Here is a 24,690-nt window from a genome sequence, read left to right as displayed (position 1 = left end):
GTAGGCCAAAAAATTCCTTGTCTGGTGGCAAAGATAGGGCAGGTACCTCTGGAATATAAGGGAGGGACAAAGAGGGGACATGAGAGAGAAAAGACAGGATTATGGGAATTCAGAAGACAGAGAGCTTAGTGTGACTGGGGGAGCCCAGGAAGGGAGCTTAGAGAAGGAAGCACTTGAGGAGAATGAGACTCATTTTCATAATCTATATGGGAACAGGTATTTCAGTGAAGAAGGGTCTATGAAGAGAGAATGATGGCTGCTAGAAAGGGCACTTTTGTTCCAAGATAATCCTAACTGTGAGGACAGGGAACCTAGGGCTATAGTTAAAAGTTGCCAATGGCAAGTGAAATTTCTTTTAAGTTTCATTTTTATCTTAAAAATGCACAGTATTGGGGATCCGTGGGTGGCGCAGAGGTTTAGCACCTGCCTTTGGCCCAGGGCGCGATCCTGGAGACCCGGGATCGAATCCCACGTCGGGCTCCCGGTGCTTGGAGTCTGCTTCTCCCTCTGCCTATGTCTCTGCCTCTCTCTCTCTCTCTCTCTTTCTGTGTGACTATCATAAATAAATAAATATTAAAAAAATGCACAGTATTTTGCAATGTGTTTAATTGATGTGTTTCTTTAATATGAAACTGTTTATAATTAATGATTGTTTCCTAAATCAGCATCTTGCGTTTCTCTTAGCCAGTTTGAGAGTAGAGTATGGCTTCAGTTACTTTTGTGGATTAGTTTAGTGTTTTAGAGAGGGCTGGTGAGGCAGGTCAGCTGATTTGATTTTTTTATCAGCATCTTGATCTATTTATCAAACTTCTTGGAGGCTTGCCTTATACTAGGTATGATTATAATAGTCATAAAAGTATATAAATCAATACATGTCTTAAAATGATATACTAACAGAAGACATTTACTTTACTTATCTGGCTACCCAATGTAAGCTATCATTTTGAAAGGCCACAAAATTGCTGCTTAGAATATAATTAAATTTGTGCAACCTGTATCATTTTCAGGGAGTAGCTAAATTCCAGTAAATTTTGTCTAAGGCAAAAACACGTTGTAATCAATAAATTTGCCCCTCATAGAATCAGAGATACGTTCTCAAGGAGAATCCCCGCAAAGTTGAAGTGAGAACTATGGATTATGGAAGGGGTTAGTTAAGTTTAGCAGGTCTTCTGTCTATGGTTGTGTGGGATACTTGCTTGCATGCAGAAAGTGGGACATGAGCAATAGTGTTTTGAAATATAGGAGAGTCAGTGTGAAGACTGAGGAACAGATTAAATAATGCATGATTGAAACTTCCAATGGCTTTTTCTGCTCTTAGAATAGCATTTTGGTCCTTTGCCCTGGCTCCCAAGGACCTACCTCTCCAACTTCAACTCTTGTTATCTCCTTACTTGCTACCCTGTAGCTACAGTGGCCACCTTTGTTTATGGAATATAAAGAGAGTGATTCCACTACCTACCTAGATGGTTTCTCTCCCCATGGCTGCCTCCTTTTGCTCATTCCCATCTTTTACATCCCAGCTCAGGTATCACTTCTTTAGCTTCTCTCCCATCTGAAGTTGCCACTTTTCCAGATCCCTTTGTTTCACTTCATTTATTAACATATAAAAGGACCATATTTATTATCTCGCTTACTGCCTTTTTTCACACTGGGATGTAAGATCCATGAGAATTCACCTATCCTGTTTGCTGCATATGCCTAGTTTTTCAAACAGCCTGGAATGTAGTAAGCTTTCAAGAAATATTTACAGGATGAAAAAAAAAGAAAAAATATTTACAGGATGAATGATCTGGTCAATAAAGTATTTGATTAATCATATTATTTTGTTTGATAGCCTTTTAAAATAAAAAGTGGTATGGAATTTTATTATTTTAAGGAGAAGATTTAATTAGAATATGTACAAAAAAGAAATCACTGCCTGGGATCTCCATGTAACAAGTATAGATCTCATGCCATGAACAAAATATCAGAGCCATTTTCTTTCTGTAATTACGATAAAATCAGTGGTTATGACTTTCAGTAAGAGTTAGAAGAAGGGCCTCTTTTAGGCTGGTAAAATTTACCGTGTCAAAAGAAATTGTTGTTTTAACTAGGTTTATTTTTGTTCTTCCTGTTTATGCTTCAGAGTATAAGCACTCTATATATCTAGGTATATGATTTTCTATTATAATTTAAATTAGGCATATGCTCATATGTTTTAGTTTCCTTTCTCAAAAAGCCATATTTTTTGAAGGATTATTGCCTTTCTTTTGATAATGCATTTGAGTTTTCTGTTATGAATAAATTAATCAATGTTGCTGACTCTAATAGAACCTGTTATTTCTAAGCTGTTTGGCAGCGCATTCTGACAGTCTTTCTTCTTTGCAGGAATATATTGCTAAGAATTTCTGTGTCATGCAGTCCCAGATTGGCTATGATATTTTGGCAGAAGATACCATCACAGCTTTGTTGCACAACAACAGAAAACTACTAGAGAAACATATCACAGCAAAAGAAATAGAAACATTTGTCAGTTTACTCAGGAGAAATCGTGAGCCAAGGTTTGAAGTGGTTCATGTAGTATTCTTTACTAGTGGGAATTGTGCTTTATTTTTTGTGTTTTTTTTGTTTTGCAAAAAAAGCCTTTCCTTTATTTTTAGAATGTTTTAAAAGTTGAAATTATTTTTTTGAAAAGATTCATTTATTTATTTGACAGAGACGCAGAGAGAGAGAGAGGAGAGAGAGAGCATATGAGTGGGGAGAGGGGAAGAAGGAGAGGGAGAGAGAGAATCCTCAAGCAGACTCCCTGCTGAGCAGGGAGCCCAACGCAGGGCTTGATCCCAGGACCCTAAGGACCCTCTTGACCTGAGCCCAAGTCAAGAGACATACTATTAACTGAGTGAGCCAACCAAGCACCCCTTAAAAGTCAAAATTCTTTCACATCACTAACTTGCATGGACAAAACTCTGTTGGGTTTGCTGTTATAATAATTATGTATCATACAGTTATTACCTCATAGGAAATTAAAGCATTTTATAGATATATTTAAATATAAGTAACTTTCATTCTAATCATGTATGTTTTTATAGTACTTCTAGTTTTTAAAAATATATTCATGTACATTGTCTCATTTAAATCTTTGTACATTGCCATGAGATATGCTGGTTGTATATTATAATTACTAATATATTATATTATTATAAATTATTATCCACATTTTAGAGAACAGAAAACAGAAGCCTAGATATCAACTTGTCCAAGAATACCCTAGTAGTAAGGAATATTACCATAAAACCATAATTACCTATTACTAACATTATGGTAATATTCCTTATGATTGAGGTATTCCATCTAATTTACTTTTTATTGTACCATGCTACTGTATCTGGGAGAAATGAATGCAGAAATGTCAAGCAGACTGACAGTTTTCTGTACTAATTAGCACAGCAAATAAATGTTAGAAGGTAGAAATGGGTCTTTGACTCAACTAGGCCATGCTCACTTTCAGTAACTGTGTGCTGTTTTCGTATTTTACTCAGTACAGCATTAGCTTTCATCTGCTTTTGTTTTGTTATCCAGTTCTTGAATAGTCTCTTTTTTAGGGCAGATAAATGATTTTCTAAACATAATAAGTCACAGTGCTATGGGAGGAATATCACCAAATAAATAGAAACAAACATATCCTTTTTTGAGAGAAAATTTGTATTAAACACAAATAATTGGATGTTTAATTTGTTTCTAATGATGCAGTAGATAAGCAACATATTAAAAGCTGTTGTAAGGGGGTATTAAAAATAGATCTAAAAAGTTACTTTCATTATATCCCCAAATATTTTTATTGTGATATTCTGTGAAATGCCTTTTCCTAGCATTCAATTTATTATTTTTTTTTCTTGCTAGGTTTTTGGATTATTTATCAGATCTGTGTGTGTCCAATACCACTGCTATACCTGTAACTCAAGAACTCATCTGTAAATTTATGTTGAGCCCAGGCAATGCGGACATTCTCATTCAAACTAAGTAAGCCCAGATAGGGGAGGAATCTTTTTCTGTTCATTATTTTTAAGCACCATAGTTCCTGTCATATTTGTGAGTTAGCCTCTTTATAGATTTTTGTATGTATAATTTATTTCAAGGCTGGTCTCGATGCAAGTAGACAACCCTATGGAGAGCTCCATCCTTTCAGATGACATTGATGATGAAGAAGTTTGGCTCTACTGGATTGATAGCAACAAGGAACCTCATGGCAAAGCAATAAGGCACCTTGCTCAAGAAGCAAAAGAAGGCACAAAAGCTGATTTGGAAGTTCTTACCTATTATAGGTAAAGAATCATAATTGTCAATGTTACATATTCATTGAGAGAAAATTCTCTGAAACCTCTAAAAGTCAGGTATCTATGAAGAGGAAATTTTAAAAGTAGTGTCAAAACTAAGGTAGCTGAAATATTTAATATTATTTAAAATATTCAAAATAAAAGTGGACATCTGTGTTTGCCACCTACACAACTTGCAGTTTTCTGATTTTTCACTAATTTGAAATTGATGTGCAGCAGAGAGGTTTTTTTTTTTTTTTTCTGTTATCGATTGGTGTGGGTGCAGATGGGAGACATATTGGGACCGTGGTGTTGGACTTGAGGGATGGAACTGAGCTGGGTGTGCTGATCCAGCTTCAGAGGCAAACTTGGAGAAAGTAAGCCAGCAGGAATGTAGAGAGCTTATGAATATGTGGACAGCTCCGACTGGAGAAAAGCTGGTATCTATAGTTATGAAAGGTGGCACATGGCAGCAGAGGTTGCCATGGAAGTTGCTGGTGGTCAGTATGTTGGGAACAATGATCTAGCTGGTGTATTTGAGCTTAAGGTATCGAAACCTTTAGCACATGTCCATGGAAACAGTTGGGCTCAAATGACAGGAATCTGAGAAAGGCAGAGCATGCCCCATGTTTCCTGGTTTCTAGAGATATTGCAACAAAGCCAAGGCTAATCCTTGATCTCAGAGGCTGATGAATCCAAGTGTGACTGATGCTATTTGGGTGGGTCACATTTGGTTTTGGAACTGTGTGGATCTAAAGTTAGACTGTAGCTAGATGTTAGAGCTGGAGCTAGGTAGGAATGGGCAGGAAGGAGATGGTTTCATGGGATCTTTCATCCATGGCCCTCAGGCTTAGTGTATTTGTAATCCTAGGAGACAAAAAACAGAGAGCATAATGACACTTGCCACCAGACACATGTTGGTGGAACAAGTAAGAGAATCGCAACTTGAATGGACATAGAGACAATTTCATGTATTTGTTATTTGATCTTAACTTACTACCCCAAAAATTTGACTCCAGTGTCACAAACACTTGGAAATATTGGTGTCCTATAAAAGTAAATAGTAGATACTGATTGATATTGTTCTGTTTAAGAACTTTATCAAGGGAAGACAAATAATGTAATATGTTTCATATTTTTAAGGTACCAGCTAAATCTCTTTGCAAGGATGTGCTTGGATCGCCAATATCTGGCCATAAATCAGATTTCTACACAGCTCTCTGTTGATCTGATCCTGCGGTGTGTGTCGGATGAGAGCCTGCCATTTGACCTCCGAGCATCATTTTGCCGCCTCATGCTCCACATGCATGTTGACCGGGATCCGCAGGAGTCTGTGGTGCCTGTCCGCTATGCCAGGCTCTGGACCGAAATCCCTACAAAGATCACAATTCATGAGTATGTTTAGAAACATTTCTTGAACACTTTAAATTCAGTAGATGAACTCAAAATCAAATGTCTTCAATTTTGAAATGAAATATATGGAAGGACATTTCTGTGTTCAAACGCAGGTTGTTAGCCTTTATTTTTTTTTTAGCATTTAATTTATTTTTTAAAGTATTAATTCCAGTTAGTTAATATACAGTGTTATATTAGTTTCAGGTGTACAGTATAGTGATTCAACACTTCCATACGTCACCTGGTGCTCATCACAAGTGCACCCATTACTCCCTATCACCTATTTAACTCATCCCCCCATCCAGGTTGTTGGTCTTTCAAATACAAATAAGATATGCTTTTTGGAGAGTAAAATGACAACTCTTAAAAATAGAAACATCATTCTGGAAACCAATAAATGGAAATCGTATTTATGATAGGAATAACAATTTTTAAGTGCTTCTTAAAAATATCTAGAAGGGTTAACTAAGTTACCTAAACCTAAGAAGCTGGGAGGTTAAAGTATATATATTTTCCTATTTTTGAATGATTGCAATCAACTTAGCTTCATATTCTTTCTATCTTTCCAGATATGATTCTATAACAGACTCTTCCAGAAATGATATGAAGAGGAAATTTGCACTGACAATGGAATTTGTTGAAGAATACTTGAAAGAAGTTGTAAATCAGCCCTTTCCTTTTGGGGATAAAGAAAAAAACAAACTGACATTTGAGGTATTTTATACAAACAACTCATTTGTGAGGTTATTCAGTCAAAAATTAGATATATTGAGCACCAAAGTTTTTTTCCCTCTAATATTTAGGATGTTTTGGTAATTGGATAGTTTAGTTGATGAATGTATGATTCCCTCTGGCATTGATTAAAAGATAGATTTGATGCTTTAATTGGACCTAATGTCCAAAACAAAATATTTTATTTATAATTATTTGTTACCTATTGTTTTTGTGGATTTGGGGTAATTTCATTTATCTGTGTAAGCTTTATTGCATTTCATGAACAAAAGACAGTTTGCATACATTGTAATTTGTTTGGATACGTTTTTTCCCCCCATCTCTGTGTAAGTGAAATTGTTAATAGCCTCATTAAACTGAATGAAATGCCTTCGGTTTTAATATCATTTAGGGGATATAATGACAAAACTAGAGAAAAGATGCCATTACTTGATACCTGGTGTATTAGGTATCCACTGATGTATAACATATTACTCCCAAACTTAGTTCAAGCAAGAAGCATGTATTATTTTACAGTTTCAATGGGTCAGGAATCTGAAAATGCATCATTCTGGCTCAGGGACTCTCATGAAAGTGTAATGAAGCTGTTGCCTGAGGTGCAGTTACCTCTAGCTAGATGAGCTGCTAAGCTTGCTCACTCATGTGTTTCTTGGTGGCCATACTTCCTTACTGGCTGTTGACCAGAGGCTTCATCTTTTTTCCATGTGGGTCTTTCCATAGACTGCCTGTGTCCTTATGGTACCCAGAGCAAACCATTAGAGAGAGAGAAAGTGAGAGAGAACCCAAGATGGAAGTTGCCGTCTTCTCTAACCTAATCTTGGAAGTGGTATGCTATCACTTCAGCTGTATTCTGTTCATCACACAGACCATCCTTGGTGCAGTGTGAAAAGATACCATACTTTGGGGACCATGTTGGAAGCTAGCTGTCATACCTAGGATGTTTCATAGTGTCCAGAAAACCACAAAACAGCATAGGGAACAAATTATTTCTGGGCAAATTCGGGGATAATATCCATTTATTAACATAATTCATTAATGTAACCATTTACTAAGTGATATCTTACTTATTTAAGTAAGTTAATATTTAGTTAAGTAAATCATTCTAATGTAGATTTCTTTAAACACCTTGATACACCTGAAATCTTTTTGGCTTCCTTGTTGACTGTTCACCAGACACCAATCTTGTCATCTGGGCTTTTGATAGAGATGACAAACTGGCCTTAATTGGATTTAATTATGAACTTGAATAAATCAAAGTTCAGTGGCTGCTTTTGCAGACATTTTAATTCCTAGGCATTAAAGAATTAAAAAGTTTAGAAATACCTGCACTAATTTAGATAATATAAAAACAATCAATGTTAATTTCAGGTATGCCTGGGTGGCTCAGTCAGTTAAGCATCCGACTCTTGATCTCAGCTTGAATCGTGATCTCAGTTCAGGTCTTGACCTCAGGGTCATGAGTTCAAGCCCTGCACGGGGCTCTGTGCTGGGCATGGAGCCTACTTTAAAAAAAAATCAATATTAATTTCAGTTTCTAATGTTATTTTTTCTTTTCTTATCCCCCCTCCCTTTTTTTAAATTAAGGTGGTCCACTTGGCTCGGAATCTTATATACTTTGGATTTTATAGTTTCAGTGAATTGTTGAGACTAACAAGAACACTTCTGGCTATCCTAGATATCGTACAGGCCCCCATGTCTTCGTATTTTGAGAGATTAAGCAAATTTCAAGATGGAGGTAAGAATTTTTGAGAAAAGTTATAATCTTTTTGGAAGTGAGATAAAAACAAATCTCCAGAGAAGTGGTTGTTAAATGTACCTGCTAATGAATGTGTACAAATGAAAAGTGATCCTATGATAAGGTTAAGTGATAATAGGCTAGATTTATAAACATACTTCTGTTTTTAACTTAAAAATTTGAAAGATAAGTCCATAGATTAATAAGTTCCATATCGGCAACTAACATTATGACTAATCCACTAGTGAAAATATTATGTGTTAAAAAATAAAAACATCTTAATATGTATGATTATCTTGGTATGTGTCATATGGTGGTTATGCTTCAGAGGAAGGCATGGAAAAGTGCAAAGAATTGGAACAGTAATAGTCATACCAGAGAAGCAATGAATGTAAAATCAGTGTGGGAGGCAGTATAGTGAAGTGAATAAGAGAATGGGCTTTTGAGTTAGAGTGCTGTATTCAAATGCTGCCTTAACCATTTACTAACTTAGGCAAGGTACTTATCTTTTTATTTTTTATAAGAGTCTTTTTTCTTATCTGAAATATGAAGATGATAATAATAGTAGCTTCCTCACAGCTTCCTCATGAGAATTAAATGAATGTATACAGTTTATTCAAGGTACTTAGAATAGGACTATCTCATAACGCAATAAAAAATTTTTTGATGGTGATTGTCTTAGGTTGGATGCCATGCAAACAGTGAGAGGTAGAAAATCGTTTGCAGGGAGTATATTGAAGAATGTGTTCAGGATATACAACTGTAAGGAAGTGAGAAAGGTAGGACTGGGCAGATGGAGAAACTGATCCATACTACAGTTCGAACTGAGACACCAGATGTTCATATAAGGAAATCTAGTGCAGGGTGGCTTTTTACAGTTGGCATAAATTAAGGCAAAGGGGCTGAGTTTTGTATTCTTACATCAGCCAACCACTGATTGATGACTTTGTCATGGAGTGGGGAGTGTAACCTTAGGTAAGACAGTTCCCTTTGGTCAGGGTCACTCTTAGTGAGAGGTATAGTGAGAGATCAACAACATGATGCTCCCAACTGGGAGAATAGGTGCCTGAACTCTGAAGGGGGGACCTGGGTAGAGACCATGTGTCCACTACAGTGTCCACTACAGGATTAAAAAAGTAAAACTGGGCAGCCCCAGTGGCCCAGCAGTTTGGTGCTTCCTTCAGCCCGGGGTGTGATCCTGGAGACCTGGGATTGAGTCCCACGTCAGGCTCCCTGCATGGATCCTGCTTCTCCTTCTGCCTATGTCTCTGCCTCTCTCTCTCTCTCTCTCTCTCTCTCTCTCTCTTTCTCTCTCTGTCTGTCATGAATAAATAAAATCTTAAAAAAAGCAAAACCAGAAATGTAATTTCAGACTTCAGGAAGAAGTATCTGGTTCAGAATTATAAATGAGGAACTTCCGGATAGCTGAAGTAATTCATTTCTGCTGCCTAAATCTCGATAATTTTACATTTTCCAAAAATCTGGAGAGATCAATAAGAAGCAAATTTTATGACATAAATCCCTCACCTTCAGCAGAACTAGAAGACAGGACAATACAAACTTCAGGTGTAAGTAGAAAGGTACTGTCATTTTTCCGTAGAGCTGTCTCACAGGTTCTCACTGCAAATCTTTGTAGACAATCAGAAGGTTCTGGGAAAACAGTGCAGAAGAGACAAGAAGGGATTGTATGCAAATCACCCTCAGAAAGAAAGTCTATGCTAATTGTGAAAATACTGACAGAGAATCTGGGTAGATAAGAGCTCTGAGTAAAGAGGAAAGGGCTTAACAGTACAGCGGTAGCAGCTGTGGAAAAGCAGTATTTCTAGAGATGAAGAAGGTTAATGTTCATCCCTAGAGATGAGGTAAAGTCACCCTTTGGAATCTTTTTGGTGAAGGGAAAAAGAAGCCAGGGGACAAAGTCCTGAGTACCACAAGATCAAAACAAAACAAAACAAAATTGAAGGAAATGTGTGTAACTCCTTTCCATTGCTGCTCTTCAGAGCCAAACTTTAAAGAAATAGTACTTTGCGACTCTGACAGGAGAGAGTATTCTTGAACTAAAGAATATGTAAACCAGCTCATATTGTCAACTTTGTCCAAGAAATGCAGATATGAAATTGGTCCTCTTACATATGAAGCTACTGTAAGGGCAACCCCGGTGGCTCAGCAGTTTAGCGCCTGCCTTAAGCCCAGGGTGTGATCCTGGAGTCCCAGGATCGAGTCCCACATTGGGCTGCCTGCATGGAGCCTGCTTCTCCCTCTGCCTGTGTCTCTGCCTCTCTCTGTGTGTCTCTCATGAATAAATAAATAAAATCTTTTTTTTAAAAAAGAAGCTACTGTAACATCAAAATAGAATGGAGAATCAAAAAATTTCAGCTGGTAGAAATTCTTTGAAAAACAACCACCAAAGTAAAGAAGAGAAGTAAAGAGAAGTAAATTGTAACATGAGACTCTAGAGTGAATTAAACATCTTCAAACAAACATTGGGATATGAAAAGCACTTTAAATCATAGATTAAAAAACTAAGGTTATAAGTGGACCAAAAAAACCTAGAAGAGATGAAATGAAGGTTTATTGGAATCAGGAGACATAGAATAAAATGGTAGACTTTATTCTTTTTAGATATACAGACTAAATTATGTTATCAAAAGAATAGATTTGAATGAAAGTATAAAATGCACCATTGAAAAAAGGCAGGAAAACAATGATGAGAATTGTTAGTAATATGAAGAAAAAAGTAAAAAGAGAGAAAGTGGTTGAAATAGAAGAAAGGCAAAGAAGAGCCATTATATGAATAATTGGAATTCCTCTGAAGAAGAAAACAATGGAACAGAACTAATTTTAAAATTACAATCCAAGAAAACATTCTATAAATAAAAGATAACTTAAATTCTCCATGGTGAAATTGTCTGGAATGGTGATCTCTAAGACATAGCATGATAAATATATAATATGTAGTGTATATTCAGATAGAGTTGTGATGTGTAGGTGGAGGCTCTATAAAAGAAAGTGGAGAAAAAAATGAGAAGATATATAAGCATTCTGTACTCTTCTGCAACTTTTATATGAAATTAGAATTTTATAAAAGTAAACGTCTATGAACAATATCTGAATGAAAGCAAAGGAAAAGCCAAGAACAGCAATGGTAAATCAAAGAGCAGGGATATGCTGGTTGTCTATCCTATTTCTGTTTTCTGAATCCCACCAATGAGAGGCGCCTCTTAACAGTCCCAGAGGGTATTTTATAATCTCCAGTTTATTCTGAATTAAACCGTTCTTTAAAAGTTAGAAATTGATCTTGACTATTGGGCTCAGTACTCTCAGTCTGCTTTCAGACTTTTACCTAAAGAAAAGTATTATTTTCCTCTCAAAATTTGCATATATCTTGTGTGTACTCTCCTTGTCATGTCTATATCTACTCTGTGAGACATATTTTTTATGCTTTTAAGTTATTCATGATTTTCTTTTTTTAAATAATAAATTTATTTTTTATTGGTGTTCAATTTGCCAACATACAGAATAACACCCAGTGCTCATCCCGTCAAGTGCCCCTCTCAGTGCGCCCGTCACCCATTCACCCCCACTCCCGCCCTCCTCCCCTTCCACCACTCCTAGTTCATTTCCCAGAGTTAGGAGTCTTCATGTTCTGTCTCCCTTTCTGATATTTCCTACCCATTTCTTCTCCCTTCCCTTCTATTCCCTTTCACTATTATTTATATTCCCCAAATGAATGAGAACATATAATGTTTGTCCTTCTCCGATTGACTTATTTCGCTCAGCATAATACCCTCCAGTTCCATCCATGTTGAAGCAAATGGTGGATATTTGTCATTTCTAATGGCTGAGGAATATTCCATTGTATACATAAACCACATCTTCTTTATCCATTAATCTTTCGATGGACACCGAGGCTCCTTCCACAGTTTGGCTATTGTGGCCATTGCTGCTATAGACATCGGGGTGCAGGTGTCCCGGCGTTTCATTGCATCTGTATCTTTGGGGTAAATCCCCAGCAGTGCAATTGCTGGGTCGTAGGGCAGGTCTATTTTTAACTCTTTGAGGAACCTCCACACAGTTTTCCAGAGTGGCTGCACCAGTTCACATTCCCACCAACAGTGCAAGAGGGTTCCCTTTTCTCCGCATCCTCTCCAACATTTGTGGTTTCCTGCCTTGTTAAATTTCCCCATTCTCACTGGTGTGAGGTGGTATCTCATTGTGGTTTTGATTTGTATTTCCCTGATGGCAAGTGATGCAGAGCACTTTCTCATGTGCATGTTGGCCATGTCTGTGTCTTCCTCGGTGAGATTTCTGTTCATGTCTTTTGCCCATTTCATGATTGGATTGTTTGTTTCTTTGGTGTTGAGTTTAATAAGTTCTTTATAGATTATTCATGATTTTCATATTTTCTCATGTAATCCACTCATCTCTGATATTTTAATCATCCTTTCAGCAATTTAAGAACCATTAATTAATTTTTTCAACAAGAATTTATTGAGTTACTATTGCATGCCAGACACTGTGCTACTCACTGGAAATAAAGAAGATAAACTCCTTAGCCACAATGGGGACAGACAATTAATACAGAGATAGAATTCCTCCCTTCTCCTTACCTGGGGAGACAGAGAATAAACAAATGAGTCTACACTATAACATCAGATGATGCTGTGTAGAAAAATAAAGTAGGACAATATAGAGAGTGGTAGAGTAAGTGGGGAGGACAGAATGGACTGAACGACCTCTGACATTTGAGCAGAGACCTACATCTGTCAAGGAAAGCCAGACCTGAGGCTGAATAAGCTTGACAAGTGGGAGGAGTAGCAGGAAGGCCATTTTGGCTGGGGTAAAGTGAGGGCGGGGAGAATAGTAGGAGAGAAGGTTGGAGAATGCTAGATTGTAGAGCCTTGCAGACCTGTGAATTTGAATTTTGTTCTGAGTTTGATGGGCAACTTTTGGAAGGATTTGAGAAAGGATTGATAGGATCCGATAATTTTGGCTGATGAGTAGAGAACGGAGAATACTGATATGGGCATAGTGGATGAAGACCATAGTTAGGAGGCTGTTGGGGAATTGAGTGATGGTGATGAACCAGGAGAATAGTTTTAAGAGTAGGAGAGAAGTGGGTGAATTGAAAATTTTATAGTCTTAACTGATAGGGCTTGAATGCGAAATGAGAAGGTGGAGAGGCAGAGAGTATTCCTAGGTTTGAATTAACATTCTGGTGAATGTGGTACTATTATCTGGGTAGGAAGGATTGGTGGATGAGGGTGTTGGAGGGAAAATCAGGATTTCTATTTGGGAATATTGGGTTTAAATACCTATTGGACATCCAAGTGGAGATGTTATGTCGACAGTTGGATATGTGAATGAAGCTTTAGGGTAATGTCAGGGTAGAAAAAATTCTACCTCACAGGGTAGAATCAGTGCATAGAAAACATTCAAAATCTCAGACTGAATAAGATCACTTAGGGAGTGATTGTTGATGAGGAAGAAATGAGGTCTGAAGATTGAATCTTGGGACTCTCCAATATTGAGCTGTGAGATAAGGGCGGCCAGTGAGAAAGAACTCCAGGACAATGTGAGATCTTGGAAGCCAAGTAAAAAGTAATGCTAGATAATTTTAATTGTTTGTAGGCTTATATGAGTATATTTCCTAGGTAACTGATATTCATTGAATTACCCTATGTGCTAAGTGATTTTACATGGATTACCTCCTGTGTAGTATGATTTGTGTTTAACATTGGCACTATTAAATTTACATTATTAAAATATAGAACACCACAATTTTACTCCAGTATTAAAATAGATTCATAATAGTTTTTATGAGCCAATTATAATTCTCTAAGAAACCTTATGTTTTATCGATGAAAAGTATCTATATATGCACTGCATGAACCGAGACTCAGAGGTTTCTTCCTTTTGAGACAGGTATATCAAGTAGAACAGTCTCTTGATTTGGGGAAATACATTTTCCTAATTGGTAGAACGGAGTTTGTGGATTTTGGCTAGATTTTTGGAATCTGAAAGAATGTGCTTATTCTCTTACTAGTAAATACCCCAGAATTCTGTTATTCTGGTTTTGGTGTATTGAAATTAATTTGAATTAAGGACCATAGATTTAAGATCTCTTCTCTTGATGTCTGCAAATCAGGGAGAAAATTATTTTTTTACACATTCCTATGATTGGGTACATAATGCAAACTGTAAGAAAACATGGTTTGTTGTTAAGCATGATTTAGTAACAATTATAATTGAATTACAGCTGATACTTCTGAGAGATGTTATGCTGGGCTTTCTTCCTTCTACTCACCTCTAGGAATCTTTCCCGAGGAATCATTTTTGCTCTTATTAATGTTCAACATTTGTTTAATGTTAATTTGCATTGTTAACTTTTTAGAAACTTTTATCTTCAAGTAAAAATATGGAAAAGCATAGTCAGGGAGATTAACTTGCCCAAGATGCCCTAGTAAGTTAACAGCATTGCTATGAGTTAAAGCATAAGAAATTACTCTTCCTATCGTCTGTACCACTTGATTATTTATCAGTCCAGTGAGCTAATATATATGTATATACTTTTTTCTTTAGTCATCAAATTTTTTTTTCATCAAATTTTTTGATGAATGATGAAGACAGAAAGCTGAATTGATCAGATCTGTACTTATCAGCAAAATCTAGAGATAACAGTTTTACAGTATAGAAAACTTGGGTATATATGTTGCTACCAATATTGAGCCATATAATGTAAATTTAATGTTCTTCATCCAATGATTAATATCATTTGCCATCCCTATTTAGGGCCTGTTGAGGTGCCTTAGTTATCCAGAGCTTCTGGAAAGTCATGATGATATGGAGATCTATGGAGAATGCTACTCCAGTGGTGTATCAATTGAAGACCAAGCAGGAAGCAGCACTCTCTAATTTAGGGAGTTTAATATACAAAGGTGTGGGCTGGGTGCATGGAAACCACAAAAAATAGTGCAGTACATACCATGAGGTAGTCCAATGAGCTAATATTTTAGAAAAATTGCAACTGAGGGTAGAATATTGGTTCATAAATTTTTAAAAAGTGAACACTTTATATGGGATCAGTTTTATAAATACGGATTTTTTTAAGCTAAGTAAACAAAATTCAAAGTTTAAAATAAAAGGAAACTGGGGCAAAGCAATGTCATGTGCCTCTAGATGTGATGCAGTGAGAAGCACATAGCATCCCCTATTAAGTATCCCTGAAAAAAATTCAGAATGTCCAGCTAATCATGAGGAATTATGAGACAAGTACAAATTGTGGGAACAACTGGCTTGAACTTTTCAAAATGCTCATGTCATGAAAGGCTAAGAAACCCTCCCAGATTAAAGGAGTTTAAAGAGACATGACAAGTAGATACAATGTGTGATTTTGGATCAGGAAAAATATCATCTACAGAAGATATTATTGCACAATTGGTGAAATTTGAATATGGATTGTATATTAGGCTGTGGTAGTAGATCAAATTTCTTGAATTTTATAATTGTACTGTGGTTATGTAAGAGGATGTACTTGTTTTTACCAAATACAAGGAGAAGAATTGAGAGTTAAAAGGTCATGATTTGTGGAACTGACTCTTAAATAGTGCAGGAAAGATATGTATTTATGTATGGAGAGACGAGAGAAAGAGAGAGAGAGAGGATGCAAATATGGTTGAATTTGTGAATCTCATAAAACTGGGCAGAAGGTTTTTTTTTTTTTTAAAGATTTTATTTATTTATTTATTTATGAGAGAGAGAGAGAGAGTCAGAGACACAGGCAGAGGGAGAAGCAGGCTCCATGCAGGAAGCCCGATGCCTCCAGGGTCACGCCCTGGGCTGAAGGGGCGCCAAACTGCTGAGCCACCCAGGGATCCCCTAGGAAGAAGGTCTTATAGGAGTTCTTTGTATTATTCTTTCAACTCCTCCCATAATTTTGAAAATGTTTCCAAACAAAAAGTTAATGACTTAAATAATTAGCCAAGTAGGAAAATGATTTATTATATATGAGATGACACTTCAAACTCGGAGCATTACTTTCCATCTCTACTAGGAGGTGTGTTATTATAGCTGAGTTCTATTAGACTATAAATTCCTAACAAAGGTTCTATTAGACTCTATAAATTCTTAACAAAAGGAGCAAGAGAGAACACATTTCTGGAATCTCCAAATGTGGAGACAGGATTTTCAGGCCTGGGAAAAATTCCTGTGGTACAGGATGAGACAGAGGTTGGTGCCAGAGAGGAAATCCCAGATTATGGAAAGTACCTGGGGCGCCCGCTGGGGAGGAGGGGTGGTAAGGAACTGTTACTTGAAAGGACAACTCATGGGAGCCATAGCAATGTGGCCACATTGCAATACCCAGTATATCATCATCTTAAGTGATCTAGATTATATTTTCCCATTTTAGTGAAACTTTATTTAATTGGAAGTCATTTACAAAGTACGATTATTTTAAAAATAGGAAGTAGTTTTATAAGCATTGTTGCTAGATGAACCAGTTCCTTCAAGTAAGTGATAATAATCTTCTTTTCTTATACGGTGTCTGGAAAGTTTTGTGCAAGAGAACCAGGTCTTTTTTTATCCTCTTGATCTACTTACCACGTACTAATTCTGCTCCGGCACAGTTGGGGTTGGACATTCAGAGAAATGTGTTTGCTGGCTGTTTGGCAGGTCAGACCCAGGGGGGAGCAGGAGAAGAGGCCTGTCCAGGAGCAAAGGGTTTGTAGTTCCATGGGGTTGCATTTCATGTGCCCCTCAGTGACACTTGTCTTAAGGAAGGCGTGCCTGTGCAGCATTCATTTGTGTTTCGGGGAAATCCGGTCGGTTTAGATGTCCTGATTAGTGTCTGAGGGGATGGGGATGACTGGCTTGGAGAGTGGTGACTGCAGAAGCTTTCCTCTTCTGGTTCCTCTGGAAACAGTGCAGCCCACTCCGTGCCACTGTGAGTTGTCCTCGTCCTAGAATTGGTTGTGAGTCTGAATCTAGTCCCCGGGCTGTGACTGCTCACCATCACAGTGGCTTTCATTTGGCCAGAAATTGCTAGGCTCGGAGGAAGCTTTTAATTTTTATGCCTTGAGGTGGTCCGTTTAGAAAATTCTGCAGGCATGGAGACGCTGGGAGCTGGCACTGCCCTGGCCTGTGTTCTAGTGAAATAGAAGATCCTAACCCTCAGAACCACCAGTCCAATACCTTTCACTGGCTATGTACTCACTTAAGAAAAGAAATACTGTTTTCAAACAACTGTATTCACTCCCAGCAGGCTCTGCTGTTGAGTCAATTTGCTTTGCCTAATACCTATCATTTGCTCTCAGTGATTTAAAATGCACAGGCACCATTCAGTGTAATTGATCTTTTGGGTGGAAGGATTATGTAAAGCAGTGCTCTTCTTTGTCATATATAGAACTGAAAAGCCAAAGCATATGCTGGCTGAGAAGTTAGATATTTTCTTTAATTTTTTTTAAAATTTAAATTCAATTTAATTGACATGTAGTGTATTATTTGTTTCAGAGGTAGAGTTTAGTGACTCATCAGTTGCATATAGCACCCAGTGTTCATTCCATCAGGTGCCCTCCTTAATGCCTATCACCCAGTTACCCCATATCCCCCCATTCCCTCCAGCAACCCTCAGTTTGTTTCCTAGAATTAAGAGTCTCTTATGGTTTGCCTCCTTTTCTGTCTTATTTTATTTTTCCTTTCTTTTCCCTATGCTCATCAGTTTTGTTTCTTAAATTCCACATATGAGGGAAATCATATGATATTTGTGTTTCTCTGGCTGGTAAGTCAGATATTTTCAACATACTTTTGAAACTACATTCTATTTAAAAAATTGTTCTTTTTTTCCTCTTTATGCCTGCTGAAGGATATACAATTCAAGGATTGATCCTACTACTAATTAAGATCATTTTTTTAATAGCAAGATGGGTGTATTTTGTTCTCCTAGACAGTCATTCAAATATTTGGGAACAAATGTGAATATAACATATATTTTTCTAATGAACCTCATAGCATGTTAACTCTGAGTAGTGAGAGAAAGCCCTATCACCATTTGAACAGAGGCAGAACTTGACACAGTCTGGGCATGTTTGTATCTAGCTCAGTATTTAGTTATCCTGTCAATATCCTTCCACTTGTCTGTCATTTGAATGGAACTGGGATTCAAATTTAAACCTCCAACATGGAGCTATGACATTTTAACCCGGGAGTATGATGTAGGTCTAGTTAGGGTGTCTAGGCCGTGCTACAGTTTCTCTTCACAATTCTCTCCCCATCCTTGAACTCACCACAGTTCACCACAGAAAAAGCAATATATCAGAAAATGACCAAACAAGAGCTGAATAGTTTCTTTAGATCTTTTATCATTTTGCTGTTTTATAACTTCAAATTCTTGGGAGTTTCCATAGTCAAGCCCTGAAATGTGGGCCAGTTCCTAATCAGTGACCAGATAATCTGTTTTGTTGGTATATATGTGTTGTAATGTTAAAAATGGGAAATCACTAAAAAAGTCAATGGGAGAGTTCCATTTACTTTTAGGATTTCCTTTCTTTTGAAGCTTCAGGTTTGGAGCTGAAGTGCCTTTGGTTTTAGAGAATAAGAAGCAGATAACAACAGTGCTCTGGAAGGATTGGAACTGCACTGGGTGATTTATGGTCCTGTGGGTCCCACGCAGGGGAGGGAAGAGATAAGGCGGGCGATTGGGAAGAGGCACTTTGGTTATATGTCTGTCTGGGAGCATTCCTTGCCCCAGGAGATTTGGAGAAGAGAGTAAGAGCAAGCTAACTCTCTATTTAGTGGCAAACAACCAGCCAGCCATTTCTTCAGTTTAACTCTTCTTTTTTTTTTTTTGGCTTGGCAGGGACTTTGCATGATCCACCTTGAAATGCTTTTTCTGGCAGCATCATTGCTGTTAAAAAGAAGGGAAATTGAGATGGGAGGTGGAGCAGAAACATTTTTTAATATTGTTATATGGGTGGGAAAGGAAGAAAGTATTTGCAGGCAAAATATCTGTTAGAAAATAGTTTCTTCCTTTATAAAATTAGGTTAGTCTAACTGTGATCTTTATGGGCTCTTTCAGTTAAAAACTGTGATTCTTAGGAAGATTAGTATGTAACTCTCTTTCACTCACTGAATGGTGTTCTTTTTAACGTGTGTTGCAAAACACTTTCAGCCAATATTCATGAAGCACTACTCTCCTGGTTAATAGCTGTGATTGCTCTTTGTAAAGCCACCAGCTGGAATGCCTGAAAACCAGAAGCCTTTATTCACTTAAAATATAGAGTGTATCATGAAAAAAGCAAGCAAGCAAGCAAGCAAGGATTTACCAGGTGCAGGTGAGGCTGAGGACATACGTATGTGGAGGTGGGGATGACAACGGACAGAAATAAGATTTAGTACAATGACCATAACTGAAGAACAGGTACCTATTTTCAAGACTCTTTCAAGTGTTCCTTCAACTTCTTTTAACTTTTAATCTGACCGAGCTCTTTCCAGGTCTCTGTAAAGTGTGTAGTTTGGGTGGGAGTTCATAGTGCTCAGAAGTGTTAGCAAGGGTTATTTGTGGGGGAAGATAGCACCATTACCATTCTTCATTTGAAAATCCCTTGCAGCAATTTCTGAACTTGTTTTTTCCCATTCTGCCTCTCAAGATTCTCCTTTGGATGGCCTGTCCTCTGACCTGTCGTCCCTCATTTCTGCTTTCAGTGATGTCCCTTTGCTTCGAACACATATGTCTTACCTCCGGTATGTGTCTTGTTCCTCGCACCTGCCTATTTCCTGTATGTTCTTCCCTTCTGCTTACTCCTTCTTTCCATTGGGATCATGTATTTCTAATAAAAAAAGCTTTTCATTCAGAGAAGCAGTAGAGATATCTGTGTAATCCTATTCACAGTGTTAGGTATTCTCTTGTCCCTCTGTATGTAAGTACTGTGTCAGATGAGCGTGTTCTCATAATACCTTGAGAGTCTTCCACTGATTTTTTTTTTAAAAAAGATTTATTTATTTGAGAGAGAAAGAGGGAGAGGAGGGGCAGAAGGACAGGGAGAGAGAGAACTCTCAAGCAGACTCCCCGTTGAGCATGGAGCCCAATGCCAGGGGCCCGATCCCAGGACCCTGAGATGACGATGTGAGCCGAAATCAAGAGTTGGGCACTCAGCCGACTGAGCCACCCAGGCGCCCCATCTTCCACTGATTTTTAAAGAAGAACAACAATGATTTCAATGTCCCTGAATCTCTGAAGTTACTTATTAGAGGTTGGGTTCCCCAGGAAACAGACCCTGAACCAGAGGTTAGCATGAAGGAGATTTATTAGATTCCTGTTAGGATCAACACCAGTGGAATGGAAGGGAAAGAAGCAGAATTGGGCAAAGAGAGGAATCAGATTGTGACACAGACCTAGTGAAGACTCTGGGGTGAGGGAAGATGTCTGCAGTTGGGATGTCTTTTCAGAGTTGTCTCCTAGGGAGTGAGGGTGGGGCTGAGCCTTTATGCCTCCATGGGCTGCCCTGGAATGGGTGTGGGGCCTTGTTTGAGGTGGCTGTCTTCAGACTAGTCAGTCCCCATATGGGGCTGACATTTGAGCGCTGTTGTCTGAATAGCACTTCCAGCAGCTGGGGCAGTATATTGTCCTTCATCCCTGAAAGGGAATCTGGGCGAGACTATCACATCATCCACCATAGATATCTTCCAGAAAAGTACCATGATTGGAAAAACTGTAGGCCAAGATTAAGATCTCCTAGGAAATACAGATTAGGAAGAAAAATAAAAATGATTTGATCTTATAGGAAATAGAGTTTAGGGAGAAAAGTAAAAACAACATTAAAACATTAAATGCACAACAAAGTTCTAGATATGAAAATTTTCTAGAAACTGTCTACTTCCAAATGCCTCAAAATCACTGGCATCAGAAATCTGTTCTAGGAAGCAAGTCTTTTCTGGAATCCTCTTCTTCAGATATGAAGGAAGATTTCTGTGACTTTCTCATCTTCTGAGGCTGGTTCTCTCACAGCTTTGTGCTATGCTGACTGTGCCTCTGAGTTCTTTCTAGCTTAATGTATAATGTCTTTTATACTACCTGCCCCTACCCCACCCCTCCCAGCTTTAAGCTTTTGTAAGTTTTAGAAAAAAAAATGCCTGTGTAACTGCCCAGTTTTCTCTTAGTTATCAATAAAGCCTAAAAGGACTTTATCTCCCTCTGGGCTTAATCCTCTCTCCATATATCAAGAAAGTTTCAAACACAGGATTTATGTTAGATCGTGTTCCTTTTAAAACTCAAATGCATGTCTAAAAATAGGTGGAGAATAACTATGTAATATGTCTACTTTATACTGAGTTTCTGCCGTGTGCCAGGTCACACGATGGCAAAAATTACTCGAAAAGGGTATTTATTATTTATATTAGCACACCTCTAGATCTTTTATATACTTTTACTTTTAATCCTTATTACACTCCAGCAATTAGGTGTTATGTTCACTATTTTGTTCAGGAAATAGGCTTACAGAGAGGGTAAATACTTTGCCTAAGATCACACACAGCTTGTGGTTTGCTGCACCAAATTTTGAATTCAGATTTCTTTTCTTTTTCTTTTTCTCCACTTTCTTAAATAAAAAAACAAAAAACCCACAGCCCTATAGTTGATGTCCTTTCTGCATACTGTACTCTATCTAGATGACATCTTCATCTGCAGGGATGCTGTTTTCTACTTTTTCCAAGTTTAGTTTCCAAGAAAGTTTAGTACTAAACTTTAGGTGTTTATTAAAGAGTTTTGATTTTACTTGAATTGATTTTACAGGTCAGATCAAAAAAGCTTTTTTAAACCAACAGTCATCCCTTCGTGAATGGTTGGGTTGTCTCAAAAACAAAGTTTCAATCACAAGTCTTAAAAGTTTTACCACTTAAATATCTCTTGAAGCTGGATGTTCCTCTTCACTCTCTGAAGTAAATTTCTGACTGGTCTCCATTTTTGGCTCTTTTTTCCACATTCCAACATAAGGATCCTTCTAAAATCACATACCCGAGCTCTTTTACTAGTTCTCATCCTCTCTGGAGAATAACTCAGTTCTTTAAGTTGATGCCCAAGGGTTTTCATAATCTGCATCAGATATCTCTAGCTCAGTCTCTTGCTGTTTCCCCAGTAATTCTAAACAGTTTTATCTTGTTTGACACTTTTTTTTTTAAATATAGCCTAATTTTTTTTAAATTTTTTAAGTCAGTTTTTTGGTGCATGCTTAAGAACACTTTGCCTACCCAAATTAGCTAATTCTAAATCTTACATGGAAATGTGAAGGGCCAAGAGTAGCAAAGACAATTTTGAGGGACAAAGCTGTGAAGTATGCACTATCAAATATCAAATTTATTACAATGTTACATAATTGTTAGTCCAAGAGAGAAAAATAGACCAGTGGAAAAGAATGAGAAGCCCAGAAACAGATCATCACCTACGTGGTCACTTGATTTATGACAGTGCAGTGGCAAAGGATGTTCTATTCAATCAATTGTGCCTGGGGGTATTGGATATTCATGTAAAAGTGAAATCAATTTTATCCCTCCCTTACCTTTGTTAATAAAACCAATTCTGCTTGGAATTTAGACTAGAAAATTAGTCTATTAGTAAATCATAAAGTTCCATAAGCTAATACAACAGAATACCTCATGACTTTGGGTAGACACTTTTATCTTCTAAACAATTTTATCTTCTTAGACACATTTCTATATCTCATATGTACTTTCATACCTCACTTATCATTAAGATTGTATGCAAGTGTCTTGCCTTATATAAATATGCATGCATTTGGAGAACAAAAGTATTTAGAGGTCCTAATATTCCAAATATATATTTATGTCTTTCTTAATTTTGTAATTATAAGTCTGTTTTTCTCTAGTAGACTTACAAAAGCCTCCATGACTCTTAGATTTACTACCTGGATAATTCCATAATAATGTTTCAATTTATTGACCAGGGGAAGCAAAGCGGGGAGAAAAATCTATGAAAATAATTTCTTTCTGGTTTGATAAGCAGCTTGTGACAAGCAAAATATACTATTTTTTAAAGATTTTATTTATTTATTCATGAGAGACACAGAGAGAGAGAGAGAGAGAGAGAGAGGCAGAGACACAGGCAGAGGGAGAAGCAGGCTCTATGCAGGGAGCCCGACTTGGGACTCGATCCCGGGTCTCCAGGATCACACCCCCGGCTGAAGGCAGCTCTAAACCGCTAAGCCACCTGGGCTGCCCACAAAATATACTATTATATACATACTAGACTTTCAAAAATATCTATTGAGTGAAATGCATTTGATGGATGTATGTAAATTGCATGTTTTATATAAATATGTAAGTATTTGAATGTTAAAAATATCTTCTAGACTGTGACATTCCAAATATGGAATTATTTTTCTTTTATTACTTATGAACTTCTAGTTTGGCTTTCTAAACTTCCAATGAATGAGAGAGAACATGACAAATGCCAGTTCGTGTTAAAGTATTTCCTGGTATTTTTGTTCCTGCAATTTTATTTGAGCAGTTTTAGTGATTAATGTTGTTTGTAACTTTTTCAGTGCTCTCTGATGCACCATCTTAATAGAGTAATATGATTGAAATATTCACTTGCTAACTGTGTGAGTTAATAAATTTCACAAGGACTTAATGGGTATGATGAATGCCTAATTCACATAGTACAGTTAAGTCACGAAGTACCTCTATAACTTCCTTTTGGTTCTCAGACATTATTCACATAAAGTTATAATAATTAAGTTATTTTTGTTAGACTTTTTAATTGGTTGACTTAGTAGAGGCAGGAGACTGATTCTGTGTTTGTTGGTGTTTCTGTGGGATTTGTCAGAAACGAAGGCATCATGTTTGGTTTTTTGTGTTTTGGTTTCTCAAAAGTATCACCACACAGTGTGTGGAGCGTCTTTCACAGTTTAGTGTGGAATTTATTCTTATCCTTTAGGCTATAAAGTGACTCTGAAGCCTCTAGAGTTTCCTAGGAGTGATATGAATTGTTCCTGGCACCGAGGAAGAGCTGACATTACCAGATTGAGTTCATAGGGTGGAATCAATACCTAGGGATGACCTCACAAATAATGAGAATGACTGAGGTGGGCCATGTTGTCCTCACCTGCTCTCTACTCCAACTCTTTCCTCTATTTATAAATATTGTTTGAACCTCAGAATCTGATGCCTCAAGGTGTTAATACACTGGGACAGGTTCCCCAGTTCTCTCAAATTCTGCTGTAGAATATACCAGTGACCTACAATAAGGTCTATTGTTGGAACACAAACCTAAACTTATAGAATGTTAGCATGTAAAGGGACTGTTGAAATCATCTACACAATATACAAGCTTAAATCTTCATCCAACACCCATTATAAATGGTCCTTAGAATCTCCTTGAACACGAGAGTGACCAAGATTTTGTTGCTGCAAAAGGCAGGTCTTATTTCTAAGACTTCCAGTTATTAGGTCTCTTTTGTTCTATTAGGTCTGTTTTATTAGATTATCCTAAATGTACCTCCCTCTAACTTCCAATTAGCAGTCTTA

The 24,690-nt window shown here is 37.3% G+C and overlaps 1 protein-coding gene across 1 annotated transcript in view; it reads left to right on the top strand.

Annotated features, from left to right (window-relative positions):
* The window catches only part of ITPR2 (inositol 1,4,5-trisphosphate receptor type 2), a 469,109-nt gene that overhangs the window by 145,121 nt on the left and 299,298 nt on the right, over window positions 1–24,690 (top strand). The window contains exons 16-21 of the mRNA XM_055318489.1: window positions 2,368–2,540; window positions 3,880–3,999; window positions 4,116–4,301; window positions 5,436–5,687; window positions 6,257–6,401; window positions 8,004–8,154. Coding sequence (XP_055174464.1) covers window positions 2,368–2,540; window positions 3,880–3,999; window positions 4,116–4,301; window positions 5,436–5,687; window positions 6,257–6,401; window positions 8,004–8,154 — 1,027 coding nt within the window. The remainder of the gene's footprint in view (window positions 1–2,367; window positions 2,541–3,879; window positions 4,000–4,115; window positions 4,302–5,435; window positions 5,688–6,256; window positions 6,402–8,003; window positions 8,155–24,690) is intronic.

Source organism: Nyctereutes procyonoides, unplaced genomic scaffold, assembly GCF_905146905.1.
Source record: "Nyctereutes procyonoides isolate TBG_1078 unplaced genomic scaffold, NYPRO_anot_genome, whole genome shotgun sequence".
NCBI classification, from domain to species: domain Eukaryota; kingdom Metazoa; phylum Chordata; class Mammalia; order Carnivora; family Canidae; genus Nyctereutes; species Nyctereutes procyonoides.
Note: the sequence above shows the minus strand (reverse complement) of the source record. Positions and strands in the feature narration are given on the sequence as shown.